At 41.3% G+C, this 27,882-nt stretch overlaps 1 protein-coding gene across 1 annotated transcript in view; it reads right to left on the reverse strand.

The window, feature by feature from the left end:
* DNAH3 (dynein axonemal heavy chain 3) overlaps positions 1-27,882 on the reverse strand; it is a 163,717-nt gene that overhangs the window by 104,244 nt on the left and 31,591 nt on the right. Inside the window, exons 14-23 of the mRNA XM_049639145.1 lie at positions 27,245-27,429; positions 25,911-26,034; positions 22,776-22,929; positions 21,845-21,989; positions 16,359-16,570; positions 11,951-12,042; positions 7,232-7,346; positions 5,148-5,264; positions 4,179-4,358; positions 2,656-2,792 (exon numbers count right to left, since the gene is read on the reverse strand). Of these exons, the coding sequence (XP_049495102.1) occupies positions 2,656-2,792; positions 4,179-4,358; positions 5,148-5,264; positions 7,232-7,346; positions 11,951-12,042; positions 16,359-16,570; positions 21,845-21,989; positions 22,776-22,929; positions 25,911-26,034; positions 27,245-27,429 (1,461 nt within the window). The remainder of the gene's footprint in view (positions 1-2,655; positions 2,793-4,178; positions 4,359-5,147; positions 5,265-7,231; positions 7,347-11,950; positions 12,043-16,358; positions 16,571-21,844; positions 21,990-22,775; positions 22,930-25,910; positions 26,035-27,244; positions 27,430-27,882) is intronic.

The raw sequence follows: 27,882 nt of genomic DNA on the forward strand, positions 1-27,882 counted from the left end.
GACTGTTCACTCCCAGACCACACATCACATCACTATCTATATGGAGAGGACTTTACTTCATGTTTTAAGTTAGAAGATGGTAGAATCATTGTCTTGCTCAGGCCCTTAAGTCACCAACCACAAACTTTTAGCAAATGTTCAATAGACAAACCTCTATTTTACAGACAAACTGTAACCATCAACCTGAAAAGTCCCATAATTGATGGACCATATATTACAATCTTCACTGTGTATGGTCATGATATTTATGGCCATGATATTTATGGTTCCTCTTTACAAGAGGTCGAATCTATTTTTACATGTCTCAAACTTGGCCGGGCTCTATGTCCTGCTTTGGCCTACAGACTATAGCAAACATGCATTTGTGCAAGTTCCAAGCCTAGACATTAAGAAGCCTTACAGCTTCCACTCTTGGCTGGCCTTGGGAACCCTGCGACCACCACCATGTAAATAAATTCAGGCTAGCTTTCTGGAGGATGAAAGACATGTGGCCCAACTATCCTGGCTGCTACAGCCAAAAGGAAGCCAACCACTAGACAAGTCATTGAGGCTATCAATTGCCAGCTGACCAGGCACATAAATGAGCCCTGATGAGACCAGAAGAGCCACCCTGCTGATTCCAGCCCTATTTGCAAGTCCACAGGATTATGAGCTAGATAAACAGTTGCTGTGTTAAGCTTCTAAGTTATGGGGAGGTTTGTTATGATGCAAAGCAAACTAATGTATTATAGCTGCAATGTTGAGCAGATAGGAAGAGCGCAATAATTATTTGTTGGCTGACTAACATACCAATATCTAATGAGGATATCAATTTCTCTCACTGCCAAGGGAAATTAACACAGGTGATCTCTATGGACTCATCAAGTGTGACAATGAGTAAGGCTCAAAGGCCATAATAGTAATAATTAAATTACTTGGATAACTTAACATAAAATCATTATTTAGCACTCCATATTTTCAAGACAAAATTAATTTCAAATATGTGAAATTATTCATTAACATTTTCAAAGTGTTTTCTGAGAGTGCATGACTTTATAAAAATGCGTAAGGAAACTGAGATATTCGTGGTGAGAGACAGAGAGAGAGAGAGAGAGGGAAAGAGGGAGGGAGAGAGAGAGAGAGAATAGAGTGTGCGTGTGTGTGTGTGTGTGTGTGTGTGTGTGTGTGTGTGTGTAATTTAGGGAGAAAAGCAGTCTCAGAGAGATTAAATAACAGGGTATCTTATACAGACTGCCTGGATTGAATTCTAGCTTGTCCATTTACCAGTCTTGTGTCTTCTGGCAAGTTACTGTTTCCTTATTTGTAAAAGGAAATAATAATAATGCTTCCAACTTCATAGGACTATTGTGAGTTTAAATAAGTTAATACATGTAAGGCACCTAGAGAAGTGTCCTGGTATATGGTAAATGCTGTGTTAGTGTTGGCTATTGCTCATATTTTTATAAGGAATAACAGGACAGGGTATAGGACTAAAGGCCCAAATCTCAGGGGTTTCCTCTTCCTAAGTTTTGTGCTTCCAAGTTCAGGTTCCTTCCATGATTTGTGCTGTATTTGTGTTGTCCAAAACTGAAGCCATTAGCTGTATGTGGCTATCTACATTGCAAAATTAATATTAAATACATTAAAAATTCACTTTCTCAGGCACCCTAGCCACATTTAAAGTGCTATATAGCTACATGCACCTAATGGCTACTGTATTGGACAGCACAAATACAGAACATTCCTATCATTGTAGTAAGTTCTATCACACAATGCTGCACTACATAGACACAAGGACATTTGTAAATCCTAAACAAACCATTTTTAAAAAATTTCTGGTGGAGGGGTACCTGGCTGGCTCAGTCAGTAGAGAATATGACTCTTGATCTCAGGGTCATGAGTTCAAGCTCCACACTGGGCATGGAGCTTACTTAAAAAAAAATTTTTTTTCAAGTTTGTGGTGGAAAGCAGGAAACTAATTTTTTCTCCATACAAGGGAACACAAAAATTTACTTTTCCTAAAAGCAAATTTGGATCAAACCAACATCCCAATTCAAGTCAAATGACATGGATAGATATTAGCAGCGAGAATCCTCTTTCTGAAACCAACCCTCTAAAATGACTTTGACTTTTACGCAGAAGCAAAAATATAAATATTTAACAAGAGTCAAATATTTAAAAACATACCTACCAGAAACTGCAAAATGTGATGTCAAAAAACATTTAACTGTTTAGATGGCTAAATGCTTTACATGCATTATCTCCTTGCTCTGCACAAATATATGAGGTAGGAGCCATTATTATATTTCTATTTTACAGTGAAGAACCTGAGGCTCAGGTAGATTTGCTAAAAGTCTCAAGATTAATAAGTGGAAAAGCTGGGACTCAAACAGCGATCTGTTTAACTCCCAAGTCTAGGCTCTTAATCAGGACTACTATATCCCTTCAACTAGGTATTTGACCATGATTTGGTTCCTACTGGTGTCCATTCAACCTCACTCTAAGCAATGACCAGAAAGACATGCCCTACTTCTGAAAGCTGTCTTGTGGGGAATGGAAAACCAGGAAAAAACTATGAAAAAGATTGGTAGAAGCCAACCCTCAGGATGAAAAATGTAATTCTAACTATACATGGGTCAAAAAGGTAACTCCAAACAAAAGAATAGTACTGAATACCTGGGGAAAAACAGTCTCTTCTTCTCCAAGTAATCATTCAGCCCCTTCTGGATGTCCTCCAAGAGGAGGTTGGCTTCCTGAAGCCTCTCAGCCATCCGTGGCTGGTCTGCTGCCACCAGAACCCTGGTATCTTTTACCTAGGTTCCATAAAAAAATGAGAATCACCACGGGGTTCCTAGATTCTGAGACTGATCATTGAGTATATGACCAAGCCCATCAATTGATGACTTCCCTGCCCAGCTAACTGCCTCCTAATCCCACAAGGGTGAATGCTCATACAACATGATCCTCTTCCTCTGGACATGGTCGACTCCTCCTTCTATAAAAACCTTCCAGAGCTCCTGGGTGGCTCATTGGTTAAGTGTTCAACTTTGGTTCAGGTCATGATCTCATGGTTCATGGGTATGAGTCTCGCATCTGGCTCTGTGCTGACAGCTTGGAGCCTAGAGGCTGCTTTGGACTCTGTGTCTCCCTCTCTCTCTGCCCCTCCCCTGCTTGCGTGCTCTCTCTCTCTCAAAATTAAACATTAAAAAATTTAAAAAAAAATAAACTTTCCATTTTGTACAACTCCTTTGAGCATCCTATTATTTGTTAGATGGGATAGTGCCCAATTTATGAATTCTTTAAAAAAGCCAATTTGATCTTTAAAATTTATTCAGTGGAACTTTTGTTACTGAACACTTGCAACTGAAGAATCTGAACTAATATGGAGTTGGAGGAAGCAGGATATCACGAAAACTGGCTCCACTGGTTGGGCAATATAAATTCCCACTAACACAGATAAATATTCTTGAGATAAATTCTTTATAAGTGAGCCCCAATTTGAGTACACTTGACTTCAAAAAGGAAAAAGATATCATCTCTTAATGGATACCCCTGATTGCCCTGTATGCCCAGTGAACTCATCCTAAAAGGCTTGTTTCTGATGCTGCCCCCTTTGCAGCCTTTCTTGACACTCCCAGGCAACTAAACCACTCTTCTGTGTTCTAAAAGGTGTTTATATATACTTCTTTTATAGCTCTCTTATTTACCTCTGAGTCTCTCCTCACAAGACAGTGAATTTTATGAGGGCAGAAATCATATACTAGTCATCTTCAAGTTGTTTTCTGACTGTTAATTCAATGCTGGGTATTGAATAAACATTTGTTAAATAACTAGGTAACTGAATATGGAGAATGATTTGAATTCTAAAATGATCCTCAATCTATAAAAGTTCTATTGCATTATCATGTGACACAGTCTTCTACCTCATTAGGAATGAGAACTAAATCATACAAACTACTAACAGTTGCCTCTAAGGAGGTAGGCTTTCAAAAGGCCTCCACTCTCTGTATTACATATTTCTACATTTGAATTTTTAGTAACAACTTTCAAAATTAGAAAAAAATTTAAAAAATATCAAATTTGAAAAAATCTAGTTTACTTATAAATTTCAAGGGACATGGCTACGATGTGCAGTGAGGAACATCTGTACAGCATCCCACATTCCTGATGGAGAGATGTGCTAGGGAGGAAAAACTCACCGCTTGGGACATGAGTGATTTCCAGTAACTATCAACGGTGGCAAATTTCCTGCCCTCTTCTGGCATCTGGGCTATGATGTCCTCTGAGCTGAAGATCGGTTCCAGGTACAGCCAGGTGGCTTGGCATTTCAACCAGGCCTCCAAAATTTCCTGCACACGAACCAGCTTTTCTTTCCATTTCTGTGAATTTAGCATTTCATATCTGAATCATTAACCTGCCACTCTGCAACACAGACCCATTGCCTGAACAAACTGGATGGATTCATTCATTAATTTGCTCATTCACTTGTTTAAGAAAGTACTTATTATTTGCCCCCAGTGTTCTGGTCATTAGGCAATGTGGATACAGCAATGAAAAAAACAAGAGTCCTTGCCTTCATGTAGTTTTCCCAATGGAATAATATTAATAGCAGCTATAATGCTCACTCTGTGACAAGCGATGGTCTGAGTGCTTTACATATATGAAACCAGTTTAATCCAACAGATTTATGAGGGAGATACTATTATAAATCTCACTTTACAGATGCAGAAATGGACATAGAACAGTTCAAGTAACTTTCCCAAGGTCACACAACAAGGTACAAAGCCAGAATTTGAACCCAGGCAGTCTGGCTCCAGAGTGGCCTTAGCTTATGCCACTTCCACAAACAATGAGGCAAGAAAGGAGCCTAAACCCCTACCCTTATGTAGTTTATATTCTAGATTACTCTAGCTCATAAAATACTTTACAAATGTATTTTTATTCAGTGCATTAAAATCATCTCATCTTCTCTTTTGGCAGACTACTGTAAAGGCTCAGAGTACCATATGCTTACTTGGATGGTTATTGCTTTCAGTCTTGAGTTATGTATTATTTCCAATCAGGAAAAAGTGAGCTTCTTTGTTAACTGAACTTAAAAATCTTCTCCCTCCTCCAGCAAACCCAGAGCTAATGAGACATCAAGAACCCTCAATCTCATTTCCTCTTACCCGGCATTCTGCTTCTATTGGTTTGATGAATGGGGAGCCACACATAGTCTGGGTCTTTATCACGTGATCATCAAGTAACAGCTGAATGTCATCAACCGCACACAAGATGCTTGTACCCTATGAATAAAGATTCCCCGACCGTTCAAAACCACAAGGCCCTCCCTCCCCGCCCCCCACTTTTCATGCTGATCTCCAAAGGCCCCACAGCTCAGATCTCCACCCAAGTGGGACAGAAATCTGTCTCACAGGGCATGGAATTTCTATTCTCTTCCTTGAAAGTGTTCTTAAAGACATTTATTTTCTACCTCCTTTGCAGAAATCAAACATGGTCCCAGCCCAGACCTACAACTAGTATCTGTTGGGGACTGGGTGGGGGAAGAGCATATTATTCTAGTCCCTTCTCTATGTTCCTACTTCCACTTGCTTTGCTGGTTCTCTCTCAGGTAGGATGAGCTGCTAATCTGACTGGTTGGACCTTGACCTGTGGTTCCCATACTGTGTGCCAAGGTACCCCTGGGTGCTGCAGCAAACTAGCAGCAATTAGTTGTGGTTATTTAAAAATGAAACACAAATGTTTTTTTCTTTCCATTTATATGGATTAAAAAAAACAGTTGTTGAAATGACACAAATACTTATTAAAGTTGTTTGAACCTTATTACTTCATAAACAAAGCTGTTAGGTGTTTCTTTCAGCCCGGGGAGGGGAACTATAAAAAAAAAAAAAAAAGGTACCGAGACACAAAGGCGCCACACACAGAAAAAAGTTTGGGAATTTCTGCCTATACATTTATAGGGCCATATTTTACCAGGAGCTCAGGTTACTGTGCCTTGGAGGTCAGCCCCTGTGAATGGCACTCTTCTTCCTCCTGGGCCACTGTGGTGAGCAAGCTGATAAGGGTCTGCCCCTGTCTGGCAGGTCTGGCCTTTCTGGCTCTGTTTTCACTTCCTTCAAGCCCACATCTGGGTGGTTAAATTGGAGCTAGGATATATTCTCTCATGTACCTTCTACCAGTAGCTCTGCATCAGAAGATGTGTCTAGTTCTTGATAAAGTGCTACTGTGACTCCCTTTTGCTGTCGATCCTTGTCTATAGTTGTGTCAGTCCCAAACTCTGAAGATGGGCCAGGTGCAACTGACCTGTTCCCAGGTTCCCCAGGTTCAACCTCTCACCCCAGCCCAACAGCCCCTAGCAGTATCCAGTCCCATCAGGTGATGTAGCACCAAGCTACTGGCACTGTCAGTGGCCTGGTCTTGCTGAGAGAGGCCCAGTTCTCTTCCCTTACATTGGCTCAGCTATAGTTCCTATCCACGTGATCAAGGTGTCGTGACCATTCAAGTTAAAGCAGTGGAGAGTCACAAAAGATAACATGCAGCCTGGGGGACAGGGAGTTTCTTAATCTATACTGCACATTAGAAAAAAAACACCGGAGTGCTTGAAAAATACAGATTCTGTGGGTAAGAGGAGCCAGAAAGAATCAATTGCAGATTTTTTTTTTTTTTTGAGATGCTCTAAGCATTGTTTACCCAGGTATGCTTCTGAGAGGCCTGGGGAGCCCTCCCTGGGAGATGCTAACTAAGCAGGCTTACTCAGTTTCTTTGCACTGAGAAAGCCTGTAGCTCTCAATCAAAAGGCCTTTCTCATTTAAAATTGCACCCTTCCGGTGGGTGGGCTGGGGAGGAAGAATGACTGGCACGTGAAGGCAGATGGGAGGAAACAATCTAATGCACAGGATAGTGATTATAGACAAGACGGCAAGAAAAACTCCAAAGTTGCTAAGAAACTGGATCTTAATTGTTCCTACCACAAAAAAGAAATGATAATTATGTGACATAACAGGGCTGTTAGCTAACACTAGGGTGGTGATCATATTGCAATACATAAATGTATCAAATCAACACGTTTTACATCTCAAACTTACACAATGTTGCATGTCAATTATATCTCAATAAAAATAAATTAAAAAACAAGACGTTAGGGATCCCTCCTTCCCAAGTGCTGTTGCAATTCTGAATGACTCCCCTCTGTCACCTGCTACATAATCAAGGGGCTGCTGTCAGGGAGCTGGGCAGTTGTACTAACACTCACAGTGTCCCTGTACTTCACAAAGTTGAACGTCATGTTAACCCAGTCTAACTTCATTTTTTCCAGGTTTTTCTCCAGAGAGTATTCCTTACTGGCAGCTGCACCAATGGGCTCCAGTCTAGAGAGAACACAGCAATAGCAACATCAACAGGAGGAAGGAGGGCAGTGAAAACATGGCAGAGGAGTAATTTTGGTTCATCCTTAAGACAAATTCAAAATGCCCTTAATTTTACTAAAATGTTTAATAATACCCGGCTCTAAGACGTGCTGGTTACCTCCAGTGTTTTGCAGAGTTTCTTACCCTCGGCACCAGTGGCATACGGGGTGTGTTATGGGCTGAATTGCATCCCCCCAAAAATCATGCGTTGAAGTCCTAAACCCCAGAATCTGAGAATGAGGGGTATCCCGTTTGGAGATAGGGTCTTTACTTTTATTTTTGAAGTTTATTTATTTGAGAAAGACAGGGGACATTGTGAGTGGGGGGAGGAGCGGGGGGGGGGGGGGGGGGGAGAATCCCAAGCAGGCTCTGTGCTGCCAGCTGTGGAGAGCCCAACGTTGGGCTCAAACTCATGAAACCGTTGGATCATGATCTGGGTGAAATCAAGAGTCAGACACTTAACCCACTGAGCCAACCCAGGTGCCCCAGAGATAGGGTCTTTAAAGAGGTAGTTTAGTTATGTATAGAGTTGTTGATCACTATATTGTACATCTGAAACTAATATAACACTAATATACTGGAATTAAAATCTTAAAAAAGAGATCAGTTAGAGATAGTTCAGTTAAAATGAGGTCATTAGGATGGGTTATAATCCAATATGACTGGGGTCCTTACATGAAATTAAGACAGACACACACAGAGGTAAGACCATGTGAGGATACAGGGAGAAAGTGGTCTTCTGCAAACCAAAAGAGAGTCCTCACAAGAAACCAATTCTGCCAGTGCCTTGATCTTGGACCTCCAGCATCCAGAACTATGAGAAAATAAGTTTCTGTTGTTTATGCCACCCAGCCTAAGGTATTTGTTATAGCAGCCCTAGCAAACTAATACTAATTAACTCTGTTGGGAGAAGGGGCTGTCCTGTACATTGGAGGATGTTTAGTAGCATCCTTGGCATTTACTCAATAGATGCCAGTAGCAGACTCCCCCTGCTCCCACCTCTTGCCAGTTGTGGCAATCGAAAATGTCTCCAGATATTGTCAAATGTTTCCCAGTGGGGGTGGGGTGGATTGTCCCCAGTTGAGAACCATTCTTTCAAAGCCATTAAAATAAGACCCCCTTTTCTCTATTTTCATTTACTCCTTATTTCCCCCAGAATTATTATTGACTTCCTATTTAGATGTTAGAACTTCTGTTAATTTACATGATGGCTTTGCTCCACTTCCTGTCCCTGCTTTTTTTTTTTTTTTAACATAATCTGTATACCCAATATGGGGTTTTAACTCACAATCCCAAGATCAAGAGTCACATGCTCTACCAAGTGAGCCAGCCAGGAGCCCTGCCCTACCTTTTTAATTTTAATGTTTACTTATTTTTGAGGGAGAGAGAGAGAGAGAGAGAGAGAACACATGAGCGAGGGGCAGAGAGAGAGGGAGGCAGAATCTGAAGCAGACTCCAGGCTCTCAGTTGTCAGCACAGAGCCCAACACAGGGTCCATGATCTCATGGACCAAGAGATCATGACCTGGGTTGAAGTCGGACACCCAACCAACTGAGCCACGCAGGTGCCCACGTCCCTACCTTTTTAAAAATCACTGCTATTTTCCTGATATGCTGGGTCCACATCCATAGCCCCTCTGTTCCACAGAAAAAGAGAAGACAAGTTCCTTTCTTCTTGCTTCCACATGGAGAGTTGGGGTCCTAAACTCAGGTGTGGCCTGGGAATTGGGAAGAACTAGGAAGCCAAGTTCTTGGAAGGAGAAGGAGGGATTATTCTCTCTGCCTCGGTACTTGTCTTTCATTGCAAGCTTGACTGGAGATGACACTATCTGGTCTTTGCATATAGGCAACTGAAGCCCAGATGAAGCAAGTGATATTCCCAAAGACTCAATTGCAGCCAGGGAGTGCTGGAACCAGGTCCAGACACTAGTTCCTCTGACTTCCAATCCAGTGTTTCTTCCTCCTCCACTATGTGCCTTTTCTCTTCTCCTTATCAGAAGGAGCAAGAGAATTGTCCACACGTGGTCAGCCAAATAGGGTCAACTAAACAGAGCTGAGAACGTTTGCTCAGCTTCCTTGAGGGTAGTGGATGAGGCCCATTCCAAAGAATGACTGATCAAGACTTCAGCAGCATGGTCATCATCCTAAACGTGGCCTTCTTGGGAGATGACAAAATGAGTGTGCATTTAGGGAATAATTAATAAAGGCAGGTGCCAGCCCAGGTGGGAGTGAGACAAAGAGGCTGTCTGCATGTCTGTGACCAAGTCACTCAACAGGCCGTAGTGGGTCTGCCTCTGCACATATCAGGGGTTGTTGGTATAATTAAATAAGATAAAATGTTTGCAACATGCTTTATGACTTATAATTATGCAAAATATTGCACAGGAGAAGCATTAATGAGTTTGGGCATCTCTGAAGTCCAGCAACAGTTGACCTTAACCAAATGTGCTAAAGGATCCCATTAACAGTGTGATGTGACAAAGTTGCATTAACTATGGGATGATGGAGACCTGGGACTGCACGCCTCACTAACAGGTCGTGGCTGAGAACTTAGACGTTAACTCAGCTCAGGTTATATGCCTTACCTCATAACCCTCAACATGACTCTAATCGCCCAGCTACTATTCTTCTTCCCATTTTACAGATAAGGATACTGAGACACACAGAGGCAAACAACTTAGCCAAGGTGTCACCACTTCTGGGTTTGTCACAGTGGGGCCAGCTGGCACCGAAAGTGGCAGAGTTGCTGTGTGTTTGCTTGGTTTCCGTCTCCTTAGAGGAGTTTATTTTTTAGGCAGTACAGGGTAACAATACTTTAGGCTCTCGAGTCAGCCAGTCTGGGCTCCAGTCTTGGTTCATTGAGTTACTAGCTGTGACCTCTGTCAAGTTACCTAAACACTCAGATCAACTTACTTCCTCATCTGTAAAATAGGAATAATAATAGTAGCTACAACATTAGGTTATAGTGATGGATAAGTTGGTTAATGTTTATTAAATGTTGGTGCAGCATAAATGTTCTATAGCTGGTCTCTCTTAGAAACATCTATCTTATCGGGGAAAATGAAGCCTTTTCATGAAATAACCTACAGCATTTCTGTGGGTTTTATTTCATAGCCAACAATCTCACTAATCTGCCTCTAGGCTTCCTCCTCACAAAGGGACTACAATGGTGGTATTAGGGGGTTGGGAATCAGAGCATTCAGATGGCAGAGAGATTTGGGGGCCTATCCCACAGGGATGGAGAAAGGGGTTCCAAACTCTGGCATGCATCAGAATCACCTGGAGCAGTACTGCCCATTGTAAATAAAAGGTGGGTCACATGTCACTTTAAGGTTTCCAGTAGCCATATTTTGAAAATGTAAAAAGAAACAGGTGAAAAAATTTTTAATAATTTATTTAATTCAGTATATCAAAAATATTCATTTCAACATATAATCAATATTAAAACTCATTAGACATTTTGCTTTTTTTTCTTAATAAGCCTTTGAAACCCAGCCTCTATTTATATTTGCCTCACCTCTAATTCAGAATAGTTACATTTCAAGGGCTCAGTAGGATATGTGGCTGGTGGCTTCTGGACTGGACAGTGCTGATCCGAAAAGCCGGTTAAAGCATAGATTGCAGGGTCCACACCCAGAATTTCTGATTCAGCAGACTGGGGTGGGGTCCGAGAATATACAATTCTAACAGGTTCCCAGGTGATGCTGATGCAGCTGGTCTGGGGCCACACTCTGAGAAGCATGTGTCGAGTTAGACCTGAACCCAGCTGTCTGACAGGGACTCCGGTCCAGGCAATACAGTACCTCCCATCCCCTGCCCTGGAGGTGTGGACAGTCAAGATCCAACGAGTCTCTGCGTCCTGAAAACAGCAATTCAAAGAACACAGTTTCTTGCACACAGACTCTAGGGGCATTTGGAGAAAAGGAGAAAGCAAGTGAAACATTCTCTCACTGGACCATGTTTCCCGGACTCTAAGAACTCAGAGAGCTGCTCCTGTTTATTGATGGTTTTTTGTTCAAAAGAGGAAACTGGGGGCGCCTGGGTGGCTCGGTCGGTTGAGCATCCAACTTCCACTCGGGTCGTGATCTCACGGATCATGAGTTTGAGCCCTGCATTGGACTCTCTGCTGTCAGCACAGAGCCCACTTCGGATCCTCTGTCCCTCTCTTTCTACCTCTCTCTCTCTCTCTCAGGAGGGAGGGAGGAGGGAAAGGAGGGTGGGAAGGAGGGAGGAAGGGAGGAAGAAACTGAAGCCCAGAAAAGGTGGAACAGTTTTACCTGAAGTCACTGAGACCTGGGCTTGGAGCTCAGGTTCCAAGAGCTTTTTTGTTTTTTGTAATTTCCCTTTAAAATAAAATCTCTGACTCAATTTTCTAGTTATAATCCATCATCAACCCAGCAGCTGAAAGTGAGTTTCACCAGTAGCTAATCACCCAAGGTGGAGGTTATTAAAAATGCTTAAGTTACCCTGAACCATAAAGAGAAAAACAGCCTGAGGTCAGTCATATCCTGTAGGAACTTAGATACTTTGATGGAAAAGCTTCCTGAAGGAGAGAAGGAGTCTTACTTGTCAACAAATTTGCCGAATCCGTATTCCAGCATATTTGAAAGGCAAGTTGTTTCTGTGGGTTTTATTTCATAGCCGACGATCTCACTGATCTGCAGAAAAAAGAAGAAAACAAGTGTGTACTGTCCAAGGTAGCACTGGCCAGTAGGCTTTCCATGATGTTGTACTCTGCGCTGTCCTTTACAGTAGCCACCAGTCACATTTGGCCATTGAGCCCTGGAAATGTGGCTAGTGTGATGGAGGAGCTGATTTTTTAAATCTACTTTTACTTAAAATTGAATAGCTGTGTACAGCTAGTGGCAAATGAATTGGATGGTGCAGGTCTAAAAATGTGGGAGGCTGCCTAGGGCCCGCACTGCATTCCATCTGGCTTACTGGGGGTCCTCTACCCAGCAGCACTCAGTGGTCTTTGTGAGGACCAGTGGTGTCAACTTGTGAGCATCCTGGGGGTGCAACCGGATCTGGTTTGTTTTCGTGCTCCTAGTGCAAAGCCTGGTCAGTGACAGAAGCTTCAGTGTTTGCTGAGTACACAGACCCCCTCCACACAAATTCTGTGATCTGAGGATGCTGAGAAGGAAGAAATCCGCTCCATCCAAATATCTTCCTTTCCACCCCAGTGTGCTAACTTGTTGGAACAGTTCGCAACTGTGCCCATTCCTTTGGTGTAAATACTACCCCATGCTTGTCTTTTAAGTGAAAATATCCCTGAAGAAGGTCTCACTTGAAATCTCTGATGGGTTTGAATACTTTTCTCAAAGACAGAGATCTGGGGGAGGATGAGGGTTACATGTGCTCAGTCTTCTTCAAGCAAGAAGACTGAAGGATAATGAGGCTCTGTAAGAAATCTCACCTACTGCCCAATTTTGTCTCTGTTCAACCCCAGGAGGACTACAGAATGTCAGAGCAGAAAGCAATGTGAGAGGTGCAGGCTGTTCTGTCCTACTTAGCCCTGTGTCCCCAGGGCCTGGCAGTCAGTAGGCATCAATAAATATTTGCAGAGCAAAAGCATGAGTGAACCAGCTAATTCAAATGGCTTCCAATCTGGGTCCTGAAGACACCTGGAGGACCACTAGCATAGTGGAAATCAGAAGTAATAAACACTTATTGAGGGCTTACTATGAAGTAGGCACTGTTTTAAGACTTTTATACACTCATTTCATTCCCTCAATATGACGAGGAAGATACTAATGTACTATTACTCTTGTTTTATACATAAGGAAACTCAGACAAAGAAAATAAGTACCTTGTCCAAGACCATCCAACTAGTAAATGGCAGAATTGGGACTTGGACCCAGTTCTGCCTGAAAAGCTCTTCTTCATCACATCTAGTGGGTCTCTTAGGTCTTCTATGTACAGTTGTGAAGGTTATACACTGCATAACTCTAAAAAGTACAATTCACACTGTAGCACACACGAACAGCATTCCCTAGAGTTGTGGATTGCAGTCTGCACAACTGTTCCTGGTGGCCCTGGACTTTGATTTATTCTCAATACCTGAAAATATGGCTTAGAACACACACTATCTCTAGGATTAAATGACATAACTACATAAAGCATTTGGCATAGGACTTGGCCAACTCAGAGACTGGTAGTTTTATTTATTTATTATTAAAAATTTTTTTTCAACATTTATTTTTGAGATAGACAGAGCATGAGTGGGGGAGGGGCAGAGAGAGAGGGAGACACATAATGTGAAGCAGTCTCCAGGCTCTGAGTTGTCAGCACAGAGTCCTATGCAGGGCTTGAACTCACGAACAGAGAGATCATGACCTGAGCCAAAGTCAGATGCTTAACTGACTGAGCCACCCAAGCGCCCCTATTTTTTTTTTTTTTTGTAATTGCTTTTGTTAATTATAGAGACTAACAAAACATCTGGCTTTCTAATTCTAAGAGCTTGCAGCTGCCCTGTCTACTATGGAGCCACTAGCTTCTTGTGGCTATTGAGAACTTGAAATGTGACTGGTCCAAACTGAGATCCGCTCTAGGTGTAAAATACTATGTTTCCAAGACTTAATATGAAAAATATGAGATCACATTAACATTTTTTTACATCGACTACCTATTGAAAAAATATTTTGAATATGTTTGGTTAAATGAAATGTAAATTTTTTTCATCTGTCAGTGCTTTTAAAAAACATGGCTACTAGAAACTTTAACACTAGACATATGGCTTGTATTATTTTCATTGGGCAACATGGTCCTAGAGGGCTAGCTTTAGTACACATCAACGTGGTTTCTTCCTAAGTCAAATGTCACCCTGTTCCATCTTGTTTTAAATCACAGTAGCAACCCTTTTGCTGATATCAGTGCCCCAAATAAAGGGACTAGCCCTACCTGCTTAAGTTCTGGGAAATGGTCAGAAACCACAGCACAGCCACCCTATGACCCCAGAAGTTACATTTGGTAGCCTTGACAGCAAGAGGTGGTTTAGCCTTCAGAGCCCCCTGCCTGAGCCAGAACCTGTACAAATGGATCTCTTGAGTTAGGCATTTGGGCAGAGAATGGTTCCCCTAGGCCGGTGGCTGTCACTAGGGTGGCTTGTGGTTTGACCTACAATGCAGGCAGGACAGGCCTCTGACTGTGGGCACCCCTTTTATGTATCTGGTGGCCTCTTTCCTGTCTGAGCTCACTTGTAACTGTTCAGCCCACTGGGGTTCCACTTTAGGGGCTCATTTTTCAGGAGCCACCTTCTTGGGGCTATATTCCACTCTTACCTACAGCTTACTGTCCCCTCTGACCTGATATTTCTTTCCCCATTTCCCCCATCTAGGCTGAGTCATAGACCTAGATTCCAATTCCCTCTTCCACCACTTACTAGTCACATGACAATTTACTTATTCTCTCCAAAGCCTCAGTTTTCTTATCTGTGGAGATGATCATCCCTACTTCAAAGGGTTGTTGACAGGATAAAATGAGGGAATCCACACAAAGTATACAACACAGTGCCTAGTTCATAGTTGGTATGAACTATGTTTGAGCTATTATTGTTATTATTCTTCTAAGGAATTTTTCCCATTCTGTCCATCTAAGTGATCTGTAAATGAGAATTATGAATGTCTAGGAATGGTTGGGATTTTTAAAGTGTCTACATGTGGGAATAGCATCATCAAAGGGAAAGGACCAGGTGGAGGAGCCGGCTTTCCGAGTCTCCTGAGGGGTTTTTTAATGGCCATTGATGAGGGCACTTTCTATAGCGCCATCTCCTGGAGAGACCTAGCACTACACCAAAGGCCACTTGTCTATCCAACCTCCCCAACCCTCCAAATGGGCCAATGTACTAGTCAGGCTAGGTCCATAGGGGCACCCTATGAGCACCAAGTGGGGGCAGGTGCTCCTGTGCAGCCCTCTCTGCTGGGACAGCCCAAGACCATAAGTCTCCTAAGAGGACCTCTCCCCTGCCCTCCTTTACACCCTTTACTTAGGTGTTGAGTTTCAAGGCTTTCTGGGAAACTGAAAGCAGTTCTACTTTACAGAAAAATCCAGAATCTCTGACATATCAAGATCTTGGTTTTCCCAGAGAGATCAAAATGCTCTCAGCTCAGACTTCATTCTCTGGAAGGTAATGGGTGTGCTCTCAGATTAGGTCCTTCCAGAGACATGTCCTCAGTCTTGTGCATGTTTCCGAAAGAGGGAATTCTAGGCCAAGTCACAGAGAAATCTGCCTATGGAGAGGCAGTCTCAACTCCAACTCCCTGGTAGAGGACGTTTCAAGGCCATTTCTAGCCCTTGAATGTGATGATTATTTTAGAAACACAGTCAGTTTTCTTTTTTCTGCTTAGTGTTCACACCACACTTATCACCCTCACACTTAGTTGCTTATAAAAGTCCCAACTATTTTTAGAGGAGAATATTTATTATTCTCATTTATAGACTCAAAGGGCTGAAAGAAGAGTGAGGTATTATTTCCGAACATAGCCTGCTGGACGATGAAGCTCTACAATATCATTGGCCCAAGCAGGAATCATCTGGCATTGTCAAGAGGCCCCAGGAAAAGGCATGGCTTTCTCTTTTGTGTGTCCTTCATCAAGGGACAAACCCAGGCCCCTCTCACTGTAACTCAATGCCCTTATCATCCTTTAGGGTCCTGAGCAGCCACTTGCTTACAAAAGCAGACTACAAGAGTCTTTCTAGCCACTGGCTGAAGCAATATTCAATCATCAATAATGGGGTCTCCAAAGAAAGGGGTCAACCTGTTTATGCGGAGAGACAGGCATTTCATCCTGTATCCTGCCCATTCCCTTCCTTTAAAAGACTTTCCCTCCCATTATTAACCCCTTGGCTTCAAGCAGATTCTCCTTTCAGAAAGGAGAGGCTTGACCCAGTAATGGTTCCTGCCTTCCAAAGGGCGACCAGGACCAGGTAGGCATAGGCATTGACTGGCTGGCTAGAGGTGAACAGTGACAGGCACCTGCTGCCAGTGCCGGTCTTTCATCCCTGGGTTGCAGGAAATGCTGAGGATAGGGATGTGTTGCTTGAATTTCTCAATCTTCATTTTCACATTCTCTGCTAACCGCCTGGGTGCAGGTACATCAGCTAGAGTCTTGGTCAATTTATATATTGTTCTCCACATATTCCCTACTTCCTCTGAGATTTCCTCAGCATTCAGCAAAAAGAGGGGTCCTGAAATAGAAATCATGAGAGAAGGGTCAGACCACCAAGTAGATGTTAGTCATGGGTACACCTTTAATTCCCTGAATTTAGGATTTTGCCTATCTATGGTATGGATATGGGAACAAGCATAGGCTTTGGAGTGGGGTCTGGATCTAAAACCTCTCCTTAGCCAATGAAACACTGAGCATGTTTGTCTCAACTTTTCTAAGCCTCAACAGTATCACCTACGATACAGGGGTAATAACGGATACCTTGGCAAGTGACCGTAAGCAAGGTAAGTAAAGTGGCGAGCACAACATAACGCCTGCTGTGTAATGCAAGTGTAGTTATGGAGTCAGTTGTTAGCCCTGGCTGTAGTTGCCATTACAGAAGCAGTAAAAGGTGCTCCACAAATACTGTGAAATATTAACAACTGGAGGATGTGGGTGAACGAGGATATGGGAGTTCTTTGTATAGCTCTGGCAACTTTTGTGTAAGTTTGAAAGTATCGTAAAAAGATTCTTTTCAAAACAAAAATTGACCCCTCATTAAAAAAAAAAGTGCACCAAAACATTAATTTCCTTCTCCTCCTTTTCTTCATAGGGATCCTATAGCATTTGGGCTTCACATTTGGTCAAAATCCTTCCATGCTGCTGCTTTCTTCCCCATGGATATATCAAATCGGTGTTAACTCTTGTGTCATGATGTTGCTAATTTACTCAAAAACACTCTTATTTCATGGCCACCAAGACTAAATAAAGCTTCGTTAATTTAACTTGTTTCATCAGCCCAACATTTGTGAGTTGAGTGATCAAAAATTAAAACTCTTTGGAGCACCTGGGTGGCTCAGTCAGTTAAGCATCTGACTTCGGCTCAGTCAGGTCATGATCTCACAGGTTGTGGGTTTAGGCCCTGCGTCAGACTCTGTGCTGATAGCTTGGAGCCTGGAGCCTGCTTCGGATTCTGCATCTCCCTCTCTCTCAGCCCTTCCCCTGCTCATGCTTTGTCTCTCTCTGTCTCTCAAAAATGAATAAACATTAGAAAAAATTTTTTTAAATTAAAACTTTTTGAATTGTACATAGTGTACAGGAAATATATAAAAATAATAATACACCATGTCCAATTGGGGTTTTTCATGGTAATGTGAGGCTTGTTTAATATTTGAAAATCAAACAATGTAATATACTCTATTAACAATCTAAAAAAAGAAAATCACATGATAGTATCAACAGATGTGGAAAAAGCATTTGAAAAAATTCAGTATCCATTTATGATAAAAACCTCTAAACCAACTAGAAATAGAAAGAAGGTTATCAGCTTGATAAAGGGCATCTATGAAAAACCTATACTACCACCATACTCTTGTATATTGGAAATATGTACGGCTTTTTACATGTCAATCATACTATATCAAAGTGATTTTAAAAAACAAAACCAGAGGTGCCTGGGTGGCTCAGTTAGTTAAGCTTCTGACTTCAGCTCAGGTCATGCTCTTGTGGTTCATGAATTCGAGCCCTGCATCAATCCCAACTTCAGATCCTCTGTCCTTCCTCTCTCTCTGTCCCTTCTCTGCTCATTCTCTCTCAAATGAATGTATGAATGAATGAATAAATACATAAATAAAATTTAAGGCTTTTCTATAAAAAAAAACAAAACAAAAAGGATAAAGAATAGAGAGAAAGAAAGAAAGAAAGATCCCTAACAGTTAATGGTGAAAGATGGAATACTTTTTCCCTAAGACAAAGCAAGAATTTTCACTCTCATAATTCCTTATCAACATCTTACTTAAAATCCTAGACAGTACAATGAGGCATGAAAAAGAAAGAGGAGGCATACAGATTGGAAGAGAAGAAATAAAATGTCTTAGTTTTCCTGATGACATGACTGTTTATACAGGTGATCCAAGAAATCTAAATAACAACAATAATGAAATCTTTGCTGGAGAGCAAAAACACTGTAACAGAAATGAGAATATACCTGATGGGTTCATTAGTAGACTAGATGCAGCTGAGGAAAGAATCTTTGAGTTTGAGAATATGTCACTAGAAACTTGCAAAGTTAAAAAGAAAATAAGATGGGGGAAGAAATGGAGCAGAAAGGCTAAGAACTGTGGGATAGCTACAAGATGTGTAACACACTGGTAATGGAAATACCAGAAGCAGCAGAGAAAGAAATGGAAAAAATATGTGAAGCATTACTGACTGAGAATTTCCTCCAAATTAATGTCAGACACCAAGCTACAGATCCAGGATAAATGCCAAAAATGACACTTAGGTATATGACATTCAAGCTGTAGAAAATCAAAGTTAAAGAAAAAACTTGAAAAATGCCAGTGGTGGGGGGGGGGGGGGGGGGCAGGGGGAAACACCATACCTTTAGAGAAGCAAAAATAAGCCTTACATTCTACTTCTCCTCAGAAAACACACAAACAAGAAGAGAGTGGAATGAAGTATTAAAAGTATTGAGAGAAAAAAACCCAACCAACCTAAAATTCTCTATCCTGAGAAATTATCCTTCAGAAGTGAAGGAGCAACAAATACTTTCTCAGACAGAGAGAAATTGAGGGAATTTGCCAGTAGGTACCTTGCAAGGAATGTTAAAAGAAGTTCTTCAGAAAGAAGGAAAAGTATTTGTCAGAAACACAGATTTACTTAAAGAAAGGAGGAGCATTAAGGAAAGGATAAGTGAAGGTAAAATAAATACTTTGATTTTTCTTATTCCTAGATGATCTAACAGTTTGTTCAAAATAATAAGAGCAACAATATATTTGATGATTACAGTTTATATACAGGTGTAATGAAGAATAGAAATGACACAGCAGATAGAAGGGAAGAATTAGGAACACCTTGCTTTTACAAGGCATTTTTGAAATGAAGTTATATATAAACTTTAAATATGGCCCAGCAATCTACTCCCAAGCATTTATCCCAGAAGAACAGAAACTTATGTTAACATAAAAACTCATGCATGAATGTTTATAGCAGCTATATTCATAACAGCCTAAAACTGGAAACAGCCCAAATATCCACCAGTGGATAAATGGGTAAACAAACTGGTATATCCATGCAATGGAACACTACCTAGCATAAAAGGGAAGGACCTATGGATATATCCAAAAACTTTGATGAATCTCAAAGTAGTAGGCTGTGTGAAAGAAGCACTCTCAAAAGGTCTCAAAAAGACAAAACTATAGTAATAATGAAGAGCTCAACAATGCCAGGTCTTCTGGCTGAGGGGAGAGTGTGACTACAAGGGGCAGTACAAGAAATTTTACTGAAATGATGAAACTTCTGCTCTCTGATCGTGGTGAATCTATACATGTGTTAACATTTATATACCAAAAAAGTCCTTTTTGTTGTATATGAATTAAAAAAATTAAATGTAAAAAAATTAAAAAAAAATTTTTTTTTATTTTTGAGAGAGACAGAGTGGGAGCAGGGGAGGGGCAGAGAGAGAGGGAGACACAGAATCCTAAGCAGGCTCCAGGCTATGAGCTGTCAGCATAGAGCCTGATGCAGGGCTTGAACTCACGAATGTGAGATCATGACCTGAGCCAAAGTCAGACTCTTAACTGAACCAAGTGCCCCTAAGTGTAAAAAAATTTTAATACAGTATCTCTTTGTAATAAAAAGACTTGGTCAACTATAAATATTTCTCTGACACCATAAAAATTTTGTATCTTAAACCAATGAAAAGCATCATGTTTAAAGGTGACACTCTGCAAGAATTCCCATGAAAATCAGGAAGAAGGCAGAGATGCCCATTATTACCACTGTTTATTTTGGAAGTGCTGGTCAACACAGAACAGTGAATAAATAAAGGGGTAAGAAAATAAATAAAGGTAAAATATATTGTTTAGATATGACTGATAACCTGGAAAGTTTAAGAGCATCAGTGAAAATGCAAGTTTTTTAAATGAAAAAGAAAATGCCAATTTAAACATAAAATCAACAGAGGTGCCCGGGTGGCTCAGTCGGTTATAAGCGTCTGACTTTGGCTCAGGTCATGATCTTGCGGTTCATGGGTTCAAGCCCCACGTTGGGCTCTGTGCTGACAGCTCAGAGCCTGGAGCCTGCTTTGGATTCTGTGTCTCCCTCGCTCTCTGCCCCTCCCCTGCTCACGTTCTCTTTCTCTCAAATAAACATTAAAAAAAATTTTTTAATGAAAAATAAACATTAAACCAACAAAACTAAACAAATAAATAAATAAATAAATAAATAAATAAATAAATAAAATAAATCTATAGCAAAAAGTTTTCAAAGCTATTATTTCTCAGGTTCATTGAGGGTGTGAAGAATGGGCACTCAAGTGCTGCTAGAAGGGTAATAAAACATAACTTTTCTGGAAGACCGTAACAATATCATCATCATCAACAACCAGTTTTTAAAATCCTAGTAATTTTCATTACAATAGCTTTGATCTAGCCATTTCACTTTCAGGAATTTATCCTAAGAAAACGATCAAAATTGCATCCAGAAAACTGGTACAAAGACGCTCATCACAGTTGTGCTTGAAATAACTGCGGCACTGGAAACTGAAGGCTCACCTCTAAGGGTCCCTGTGTTTGTCCTCTGCTCTTATGCCCTCTCCCCAGGTGACATCATTCATGCCTTTTACTTGTAATCTATACTCAATCATTTCCCAATATAAATCCCCCCCCCCCCCAAACCTATAACTTAACTTCAGGCTGATTTTCTCAAATGCTAGTTAATGTTCCCATTTGGATGTTTGCAGACACCTTAAACCCAGTATATTCAAATTGATGTGTCTTTTTTCCCAACAAATTTGTCACTTCTCTCGTTCAGTGATGGCAATATCCACCAAACTGCCTGGGCTAATAATCTGGAAATCACTCCAGTTTCTCCCCTCTCCCTCCTTGCCCCTTGCCCCTTTGAGATCAATCATTAAGTCCTGTTGACTCTACCTTAATTTCTCTCTAGCCTCCAGGATCTAAAGAAAAAGAGGAGTAGTTTACAGTTATCTGTGGCACTCTGGCCTTTCTTGAAGCAGCACAGTAGTGCAACTGCCATCTTATTCTCCTCTCACCTGCCTCTCCACAATCCACAGCTCTGGGTGGCTGCCCCTTCCATTCTACCCTAGCAAAAGGTCTTGGCTCTTCAATCCCCACTTTCCATCATTATCACATTGGAAAAATTTGACTGTGTGGCTGCGTTACTCTAGAGTATAAGAATATGATAAAAAGTCCAGCCTGAAGCTAAAGTCCAAACCCTATTCTAGAACTGGCTAGGTTGGATCCACTATCTCATCCCTACCCTGTCCCAGTAGAGTGAGCCTGCAACATACCGTTCATCCACTCCTCTGACTTGATGCTAAACTCGTACGTTGTCAGCCACAGCTGCTCATAAGGCCCTTTGTTGGTCAACACGGTTTGCAGGAGAGGGAAGGTACTCTTCTCCTTTTCCAACAGATCCTCTTCCTTATTGATCAACTGCAGGGCAAAAGGGGATGCTGTTTATTGGGTGGCTGGTTTTCTGAACCCTGGAAGCCACCATGGCAAATTCCTCAGTGCTTTGAACACCAAGTTGAGGAAGATGCTTGTTCATCTGGAGAGCAAGAGAGAAAAATAAGGCATGGACTCAAGTAAGACAGTCCCTCTGCTACCTCTGAGGGCCACGACAGCTAAGATCTAGCTGGATGAAACCCTGGGATAATTTGACACTTGCTCCATCATCTTTGATCCTACTCTACCATATCCACGTCCCCATTTTCACAATTTTCTTATGTACGTTAGCTGTCTACATGATATTGCCTTCTTATGTGGACTTACCTCAAAGATAAGGACTTTAATGGTTAAAGAACTTATTTGCTGACCTTCAGGGAAATTGCCTTAGCTTCTCTATGCCTTAGTTCTCCCATTTTAAATAGAGATAAATAGGGACAATAACAATGCCTACCCCAAAGGTTTGTTATGGGTGTTAAGTGATATATTGCATATGAAGCCCTTTGTATACTGTTGAGCACATAATACTCAAAATACGTGAGCAATTTTTCTACTGTAATTTCTTCTTTGTGCACTCAGCAACTAACAAAAAAGCTGGTATAATGTAGGGATGTAGAAAAAGGTAGCTGAAAGCACCAATGAAAGAAGTGGTCAACCAACCAATCAATAGTATCTACCTGACAGGTGATGTTAGGACAATGCAAAACCAAGAAACAGAATGAAGAGAGCAGGACAGAGTCATAAGTCTCCAACCCAGACCCCTAGACCCCAAACCTCAAATTCCACCAGTGCTTGATCTAGGTTCTTTGAAAGCTCGTGAAGCTTTTCAACATTGTTCTTCATTTCTTCTGTAGTCATCACTTCACGTTTCCTAAACCCTTCCAGTTCCTTGCTGTATCCCTCAAGTTTCGACTCAAATTCTGAGCACCTAAAAGCAAAGGACATCCCAATCACATCTGGACTTTCCAATTTGATTTTCAGAGTATCAGCATTGCTCACTCATACTCAAGCCTGGGGAGAATCTGATATGATGTATGATATAATACAATATATTAACTTATGATCCTACCTCTCAGAGATGCCTGCTATGAATCTATTGGTGGTTAAACATTTCCAGATGTTTTCCTGTATTGGTAAATACATACATGTGCACATATATGAAATCTATATACTATATACATATATATAAAATGTATGTATACACATATTATTGTTATCCATTAGATATTTATTATTGAGGGCTTAATGCATTCCAAGGACTGCTCTAGGCATCAGGGACATATTTTTGATGTACACTAGCCTCATGGAGCTTGCATTTTATTTTATTTTATTTTTTTTTAACGTTTTTTATTTATTTTTGGGACAGAGAGAGACAGAGCATGAACGGGGGAGGGGCAGAGAGAGAGGGAGACACAGAATCAGAAACACGCTCCAGGCTCCGAGCCATCAGCCCAGAGCCTGACGCGGGGCTCGAACTCACGGACCGCGAGATCGTGACCTGGCTGAAGTCGGACGCTTAACCGACTGCGCCACCCAGGCGCCCCGCTTGCATTTTAGTTTGAGGAGACCTAGACAAGAAATACACATGGATGGATGGGTGGGTGGGTGGAGAGATGGATGGATAAATTCACACATAAAGATAAAATGTTGTGTTTCTGATGGTGATAAATACTTTGAAGAAAATAAAACAGGGAAGAGTGCCTAGTGGATGGAAGTACAAGGCTACTCCAGCTAAAATGATCAGGGAAGACCTTTTAGCAACAAAGCAGGTCACAAATTTATTTTTCCCTTTTTCTAACAAGGTAGATTATATTATATAGTGTTGAGTTATAATTGCTTAGCACATTATAGTTTCCAAAGTATTTTCATGGCCATAATAAATACATAGGCATATATTTCATATAATAATACAGTCACTAGTAAATAGTAGGCACTCGGGAAACTAGGTTGAGTAAATGAGTTGTATTTGTGGGACCACCTGGAGTCTAAGAGAGGGTAATTTAGGGATTTCAAGATGGTGGACTGGTCAGAATTCTGGCATGAAATGGAACTTACTCCAATGTCCACAGAGAGAGGCTTTAATGAAGAGACTACCTACAGAGGTGAAATATGGGTAGCCTTACAGGGAAGCCACTATGACCCCTTGGGCCAAGGGAACAATGGGAACTGAGATGGGGATAGCAAATGGAGAAAAATTAGCACCAAAGCCAAAAATTAATGTGGGCTGGGAAAACAGGTCAAGTTTCTTAGAGAGGGAATGGGGTTGCTTTCACAGACAACAAATGAATCAATGAATATTGCTCAGCCCTCCTCACACATTGTTCTCAGCACTAATGCAAGAATGATGGACGTGAGTTTTAAGAGTTCACCAAAGAGAAGGCTGGACCCAGGGCTATGGGGTTCTCCTAGAGGTGCTCTTGTGCTGAATCCGCTGTTGAGAGCTCAGGAACCAGTCATGCCATCAGGCTAAGAGTCGCCCCTCCAATAGTGTTCTCCTCTCACCATAAATGACAGTTCACATTTCTCCCAGAGCCACCGTCACTCCTCTGAACTTTAACAGCATTTGCTGCCTCTGAATAGTCTTAGAGCACTGAGAGTATGCTTGCAAGGCTGTGGTCTGGGGATTTTTTTCCCCAAAGAAGTCATTGTTCAAAGGATGAAGGAAGCGGATGGTTTCTGAATACCTACCATGTGCTGGGTACCACTCAGGCACAATATCACATCGTCTCATTTCATCCCTCTGCACAATGATACGTCTCAGGAAATGAGATGATCTGAGATGGACTCTGTTATCCCATTTTCTGGATGAGGACACTAAGGCTCAAAAAGATAAACTTGCTCCTGTTCACGAACCTGCAAATCAGTTCCATGGTGGAGGCTGTGCATAAGGGGCCATGGGGTAAATGGGAACTCTGTACTTTCTCACTTTTGTTGTGAATTTTAAAACTGCTCCAAGAAATAAAGTTTATTAATTAAAAATTTTCAGTACCACCTACTGGGCTAGTTCTAGGTTCTGAGGACAGTATTCATTTAGGTAGAGAGAAAAGGCCACTGGAAGAAAAAATTGTGTGCACATTTTCTCCTTCAGCCCAAACTCCCATTCTATGTAGAAATTTCTTTTATCTACATTTTTCCTTCCTTCTAAGTATTTTCAGGGACTATAAGACCTAAGGTTGGGCAGTGGGCACTTCACACGTGAAGGGGATAGTAACTGGTATGACCACAGTTCACAAACCAAGTGTTAGAAGCTGGGATGGGTATGTGTGCTTGCGTGCATGTCTTTGCCCTGTACGTGGCACTTGGCCCACTTCACTCAACATTTTTTGATTTTTCAGTATGCCTATATTTTCTCTGCCTCTGGATTAAAATCTTTATTTAGCAGCCAAACACACTTACATGTCTAGAATACAGCACAGCCCATAGTAAAAATCCTTAATAAATACTGGTTGAATTGACAAATAATGAATGAATAAATGATACAGCCACATTAGCATTGAACAAGACCAGCTGCAAAATAGGCAATTTCTCAGCCTCCTACCATGCCTCTATTATCCCTGTCTTGATAACTCAGAGATCTGTGGTCTCCAATGTAAGGCTGACAATTTTGCTATTATTATTGTGAGGCCATTATTACATGCCACTATTTTTGTCTTTTTTCTCTCTGTACCACCAAATTCCAATTGTTCAAAGCAGGGAGAGAAGGCATTGGCAGGGTCACCACAGTGAAGCAGCCTTAAAGAGAACATCCCTCAGTGGGAAACAAAAGGAAATTTCTTCTCCACCATTTGTCTTCAGCTTTCGCCCACGCATTCCTGTGGGGGGTGGGGGGGCTCTAGGCAGAACCAGAAACATGCAGTGTGTTACAAAGCTGGGTATCATTTCTGAAATAACCTCAGACTCTCCTTGTACCTTTTAATGAGGTCCATCTCAGCCTGATCTCTCTTGCTAAGGAGCAAGTTTCGGCTGTTTTCAAAGATATCTTCAATCTGGTCTGGCCAGAGGAAAAGAGTGCTGTTCAGTTTGATGTCCTCTTCTGCAAAACACATACAGTCTGTTCCAGGACACTGTTCAGCATAGGTCAGCATTCAGGGAATTAATTCAGCAGAACAAGAAGTCAACAGAAGTGGGTGTGGGGGTGGCAATGAATGGATGGGCCCATTATGGATGAATGATAGCCAATGTTTATCGAGCACTTACCAAGTGCCAGGCTAGAAGGGCAACAGTATTATCATCCTTGTTCTTACAGATGGGAAACAAAGTTTAGCCAAGTAATCAAGGTCACACCACTAGAAGGCAGCAGAGACGATTTCAAACCCAGGTCTAACCAACTCTAAAGCTAATGTTCTAACCATTAGGCTTCATTGCTTTCCCAGGGTGCGTCTGAGTAGAGTAGAAACTTGGGCTGAAGTTCCATTTCTTTAAATTGTCACCTCATCTGAGTCTCAGTCTCCCTTCTAGTTAAATGTCAGTAATAAAATCAGTATCACTCTAAGGCTCAGTTCAGCTGAAATGTCCTGGGCTCTCTCTGTACCCTGAAGAACGTAGGAAGCAGAGGTCCAGTGTGTGTTCACATGGTCAAGGGCACAGCTCATGAATGTGCAGGGGGATGGTTAGGGCAACCCCTCTCTCAGTCCCAGTACCCATCTCTCCCTCCCATCACTCTTTCCCCCAAATACCATGAACACCAGGTAAATTCACAGGTATTTCCAGATGGAAGGAGGATCTGAAAACTTGGCTTGTGGAGAGTGTATCAGTTTTTCCCTCAGAACCTGGTCCTTACAAAACTCTAACTTGGCTCAACAAGCCTTGAAAGGGCTCTGGCCATTTCTTTCCTTTAAAGATATTCAGGAGCATGAAGGAAAGTGCCCTGGCCTCTCCTCAAAGGTGAAATTGTATTAAGATTATAGATAACTGAAATCTCTCCATTTATAAAAGGACTCTGCATTTGGAAGTGATTTTTTCCAGAAACCAGACACAAGATACCAGGACAGGCATCTAAGAACTCAAGTCCCTAGATATTTCTTCTTTTAGTCTAACAATAAGAAATCCCTTTGTCTGATTCAAATTCCTGAGGATAAGACCATGGAATTGGTGCTTCTAACGTATAAGGACACTTGAAAAGCAGCACTCCCAATATTGACATTTAGAGGTAGGACTGCCGACTCTCCTTCCTGACTCCTTACCTCTAAAAATATAAATATACATGTACGTTTGCACATAAATCTACATGTCATTGGACTTACGGGGCAAGTCTGCATAGTCCATCAGGAACTCTAGCCGTTCACTTGCATCTCTAAGTTGCCTCCGGAGTTTGAACACCGTGACATCACTGGATTTCTTTAAGAATTCAATGAGGAATACCAGCTCCTCAGTGTTGGCAGGAATTTCACTGACTTTGTCTGCAATGGTGCTGTACTGATTGCAAATGCTACAGGGAGAGGAACAGCCATCATCATCTCTACCATCTAAAATCACTTTCTTTTAAGACGTTTATGCTAAACAGGTATAATTCTCATCTGGAGACTAGAACAATGGTTTCCAACTTTTCTCTACCTGCAGATCTGTGATAGGTAATATTCATGTGCACACCACACCTCAAGAATACAAACAATAGTAAAGGAAATAACATCTCATAGGTTTTAAGCCCTTTACTATGTGCCATGCCTTATTCTAATCAGTGAATATATATATATATGTATACATTATGTATACATATATACATATATACATAATATACACATATCTGTGTGTATATATATAGATATATATATACACACATTATATATATATAGGTAAATAGGTAAATATATATATATATATATATATATATATATATATATATATACATACACGTATATATATATATATTAAACTTCACAAC

Source organism: Panthera uncia, chromosome E3, assembly GCF_023721935.1.
Source record: "Panthera uncia isolate 11264 chromosome E3, Puncia_PCG_1.0, whole genome shotgun sequence".
NCBI classification, from domain to species: Eukaryota; Metazoa; Chordata; class Mammalia; order Carnivora; family Felidae; genus Panthera; species Panthera uncia.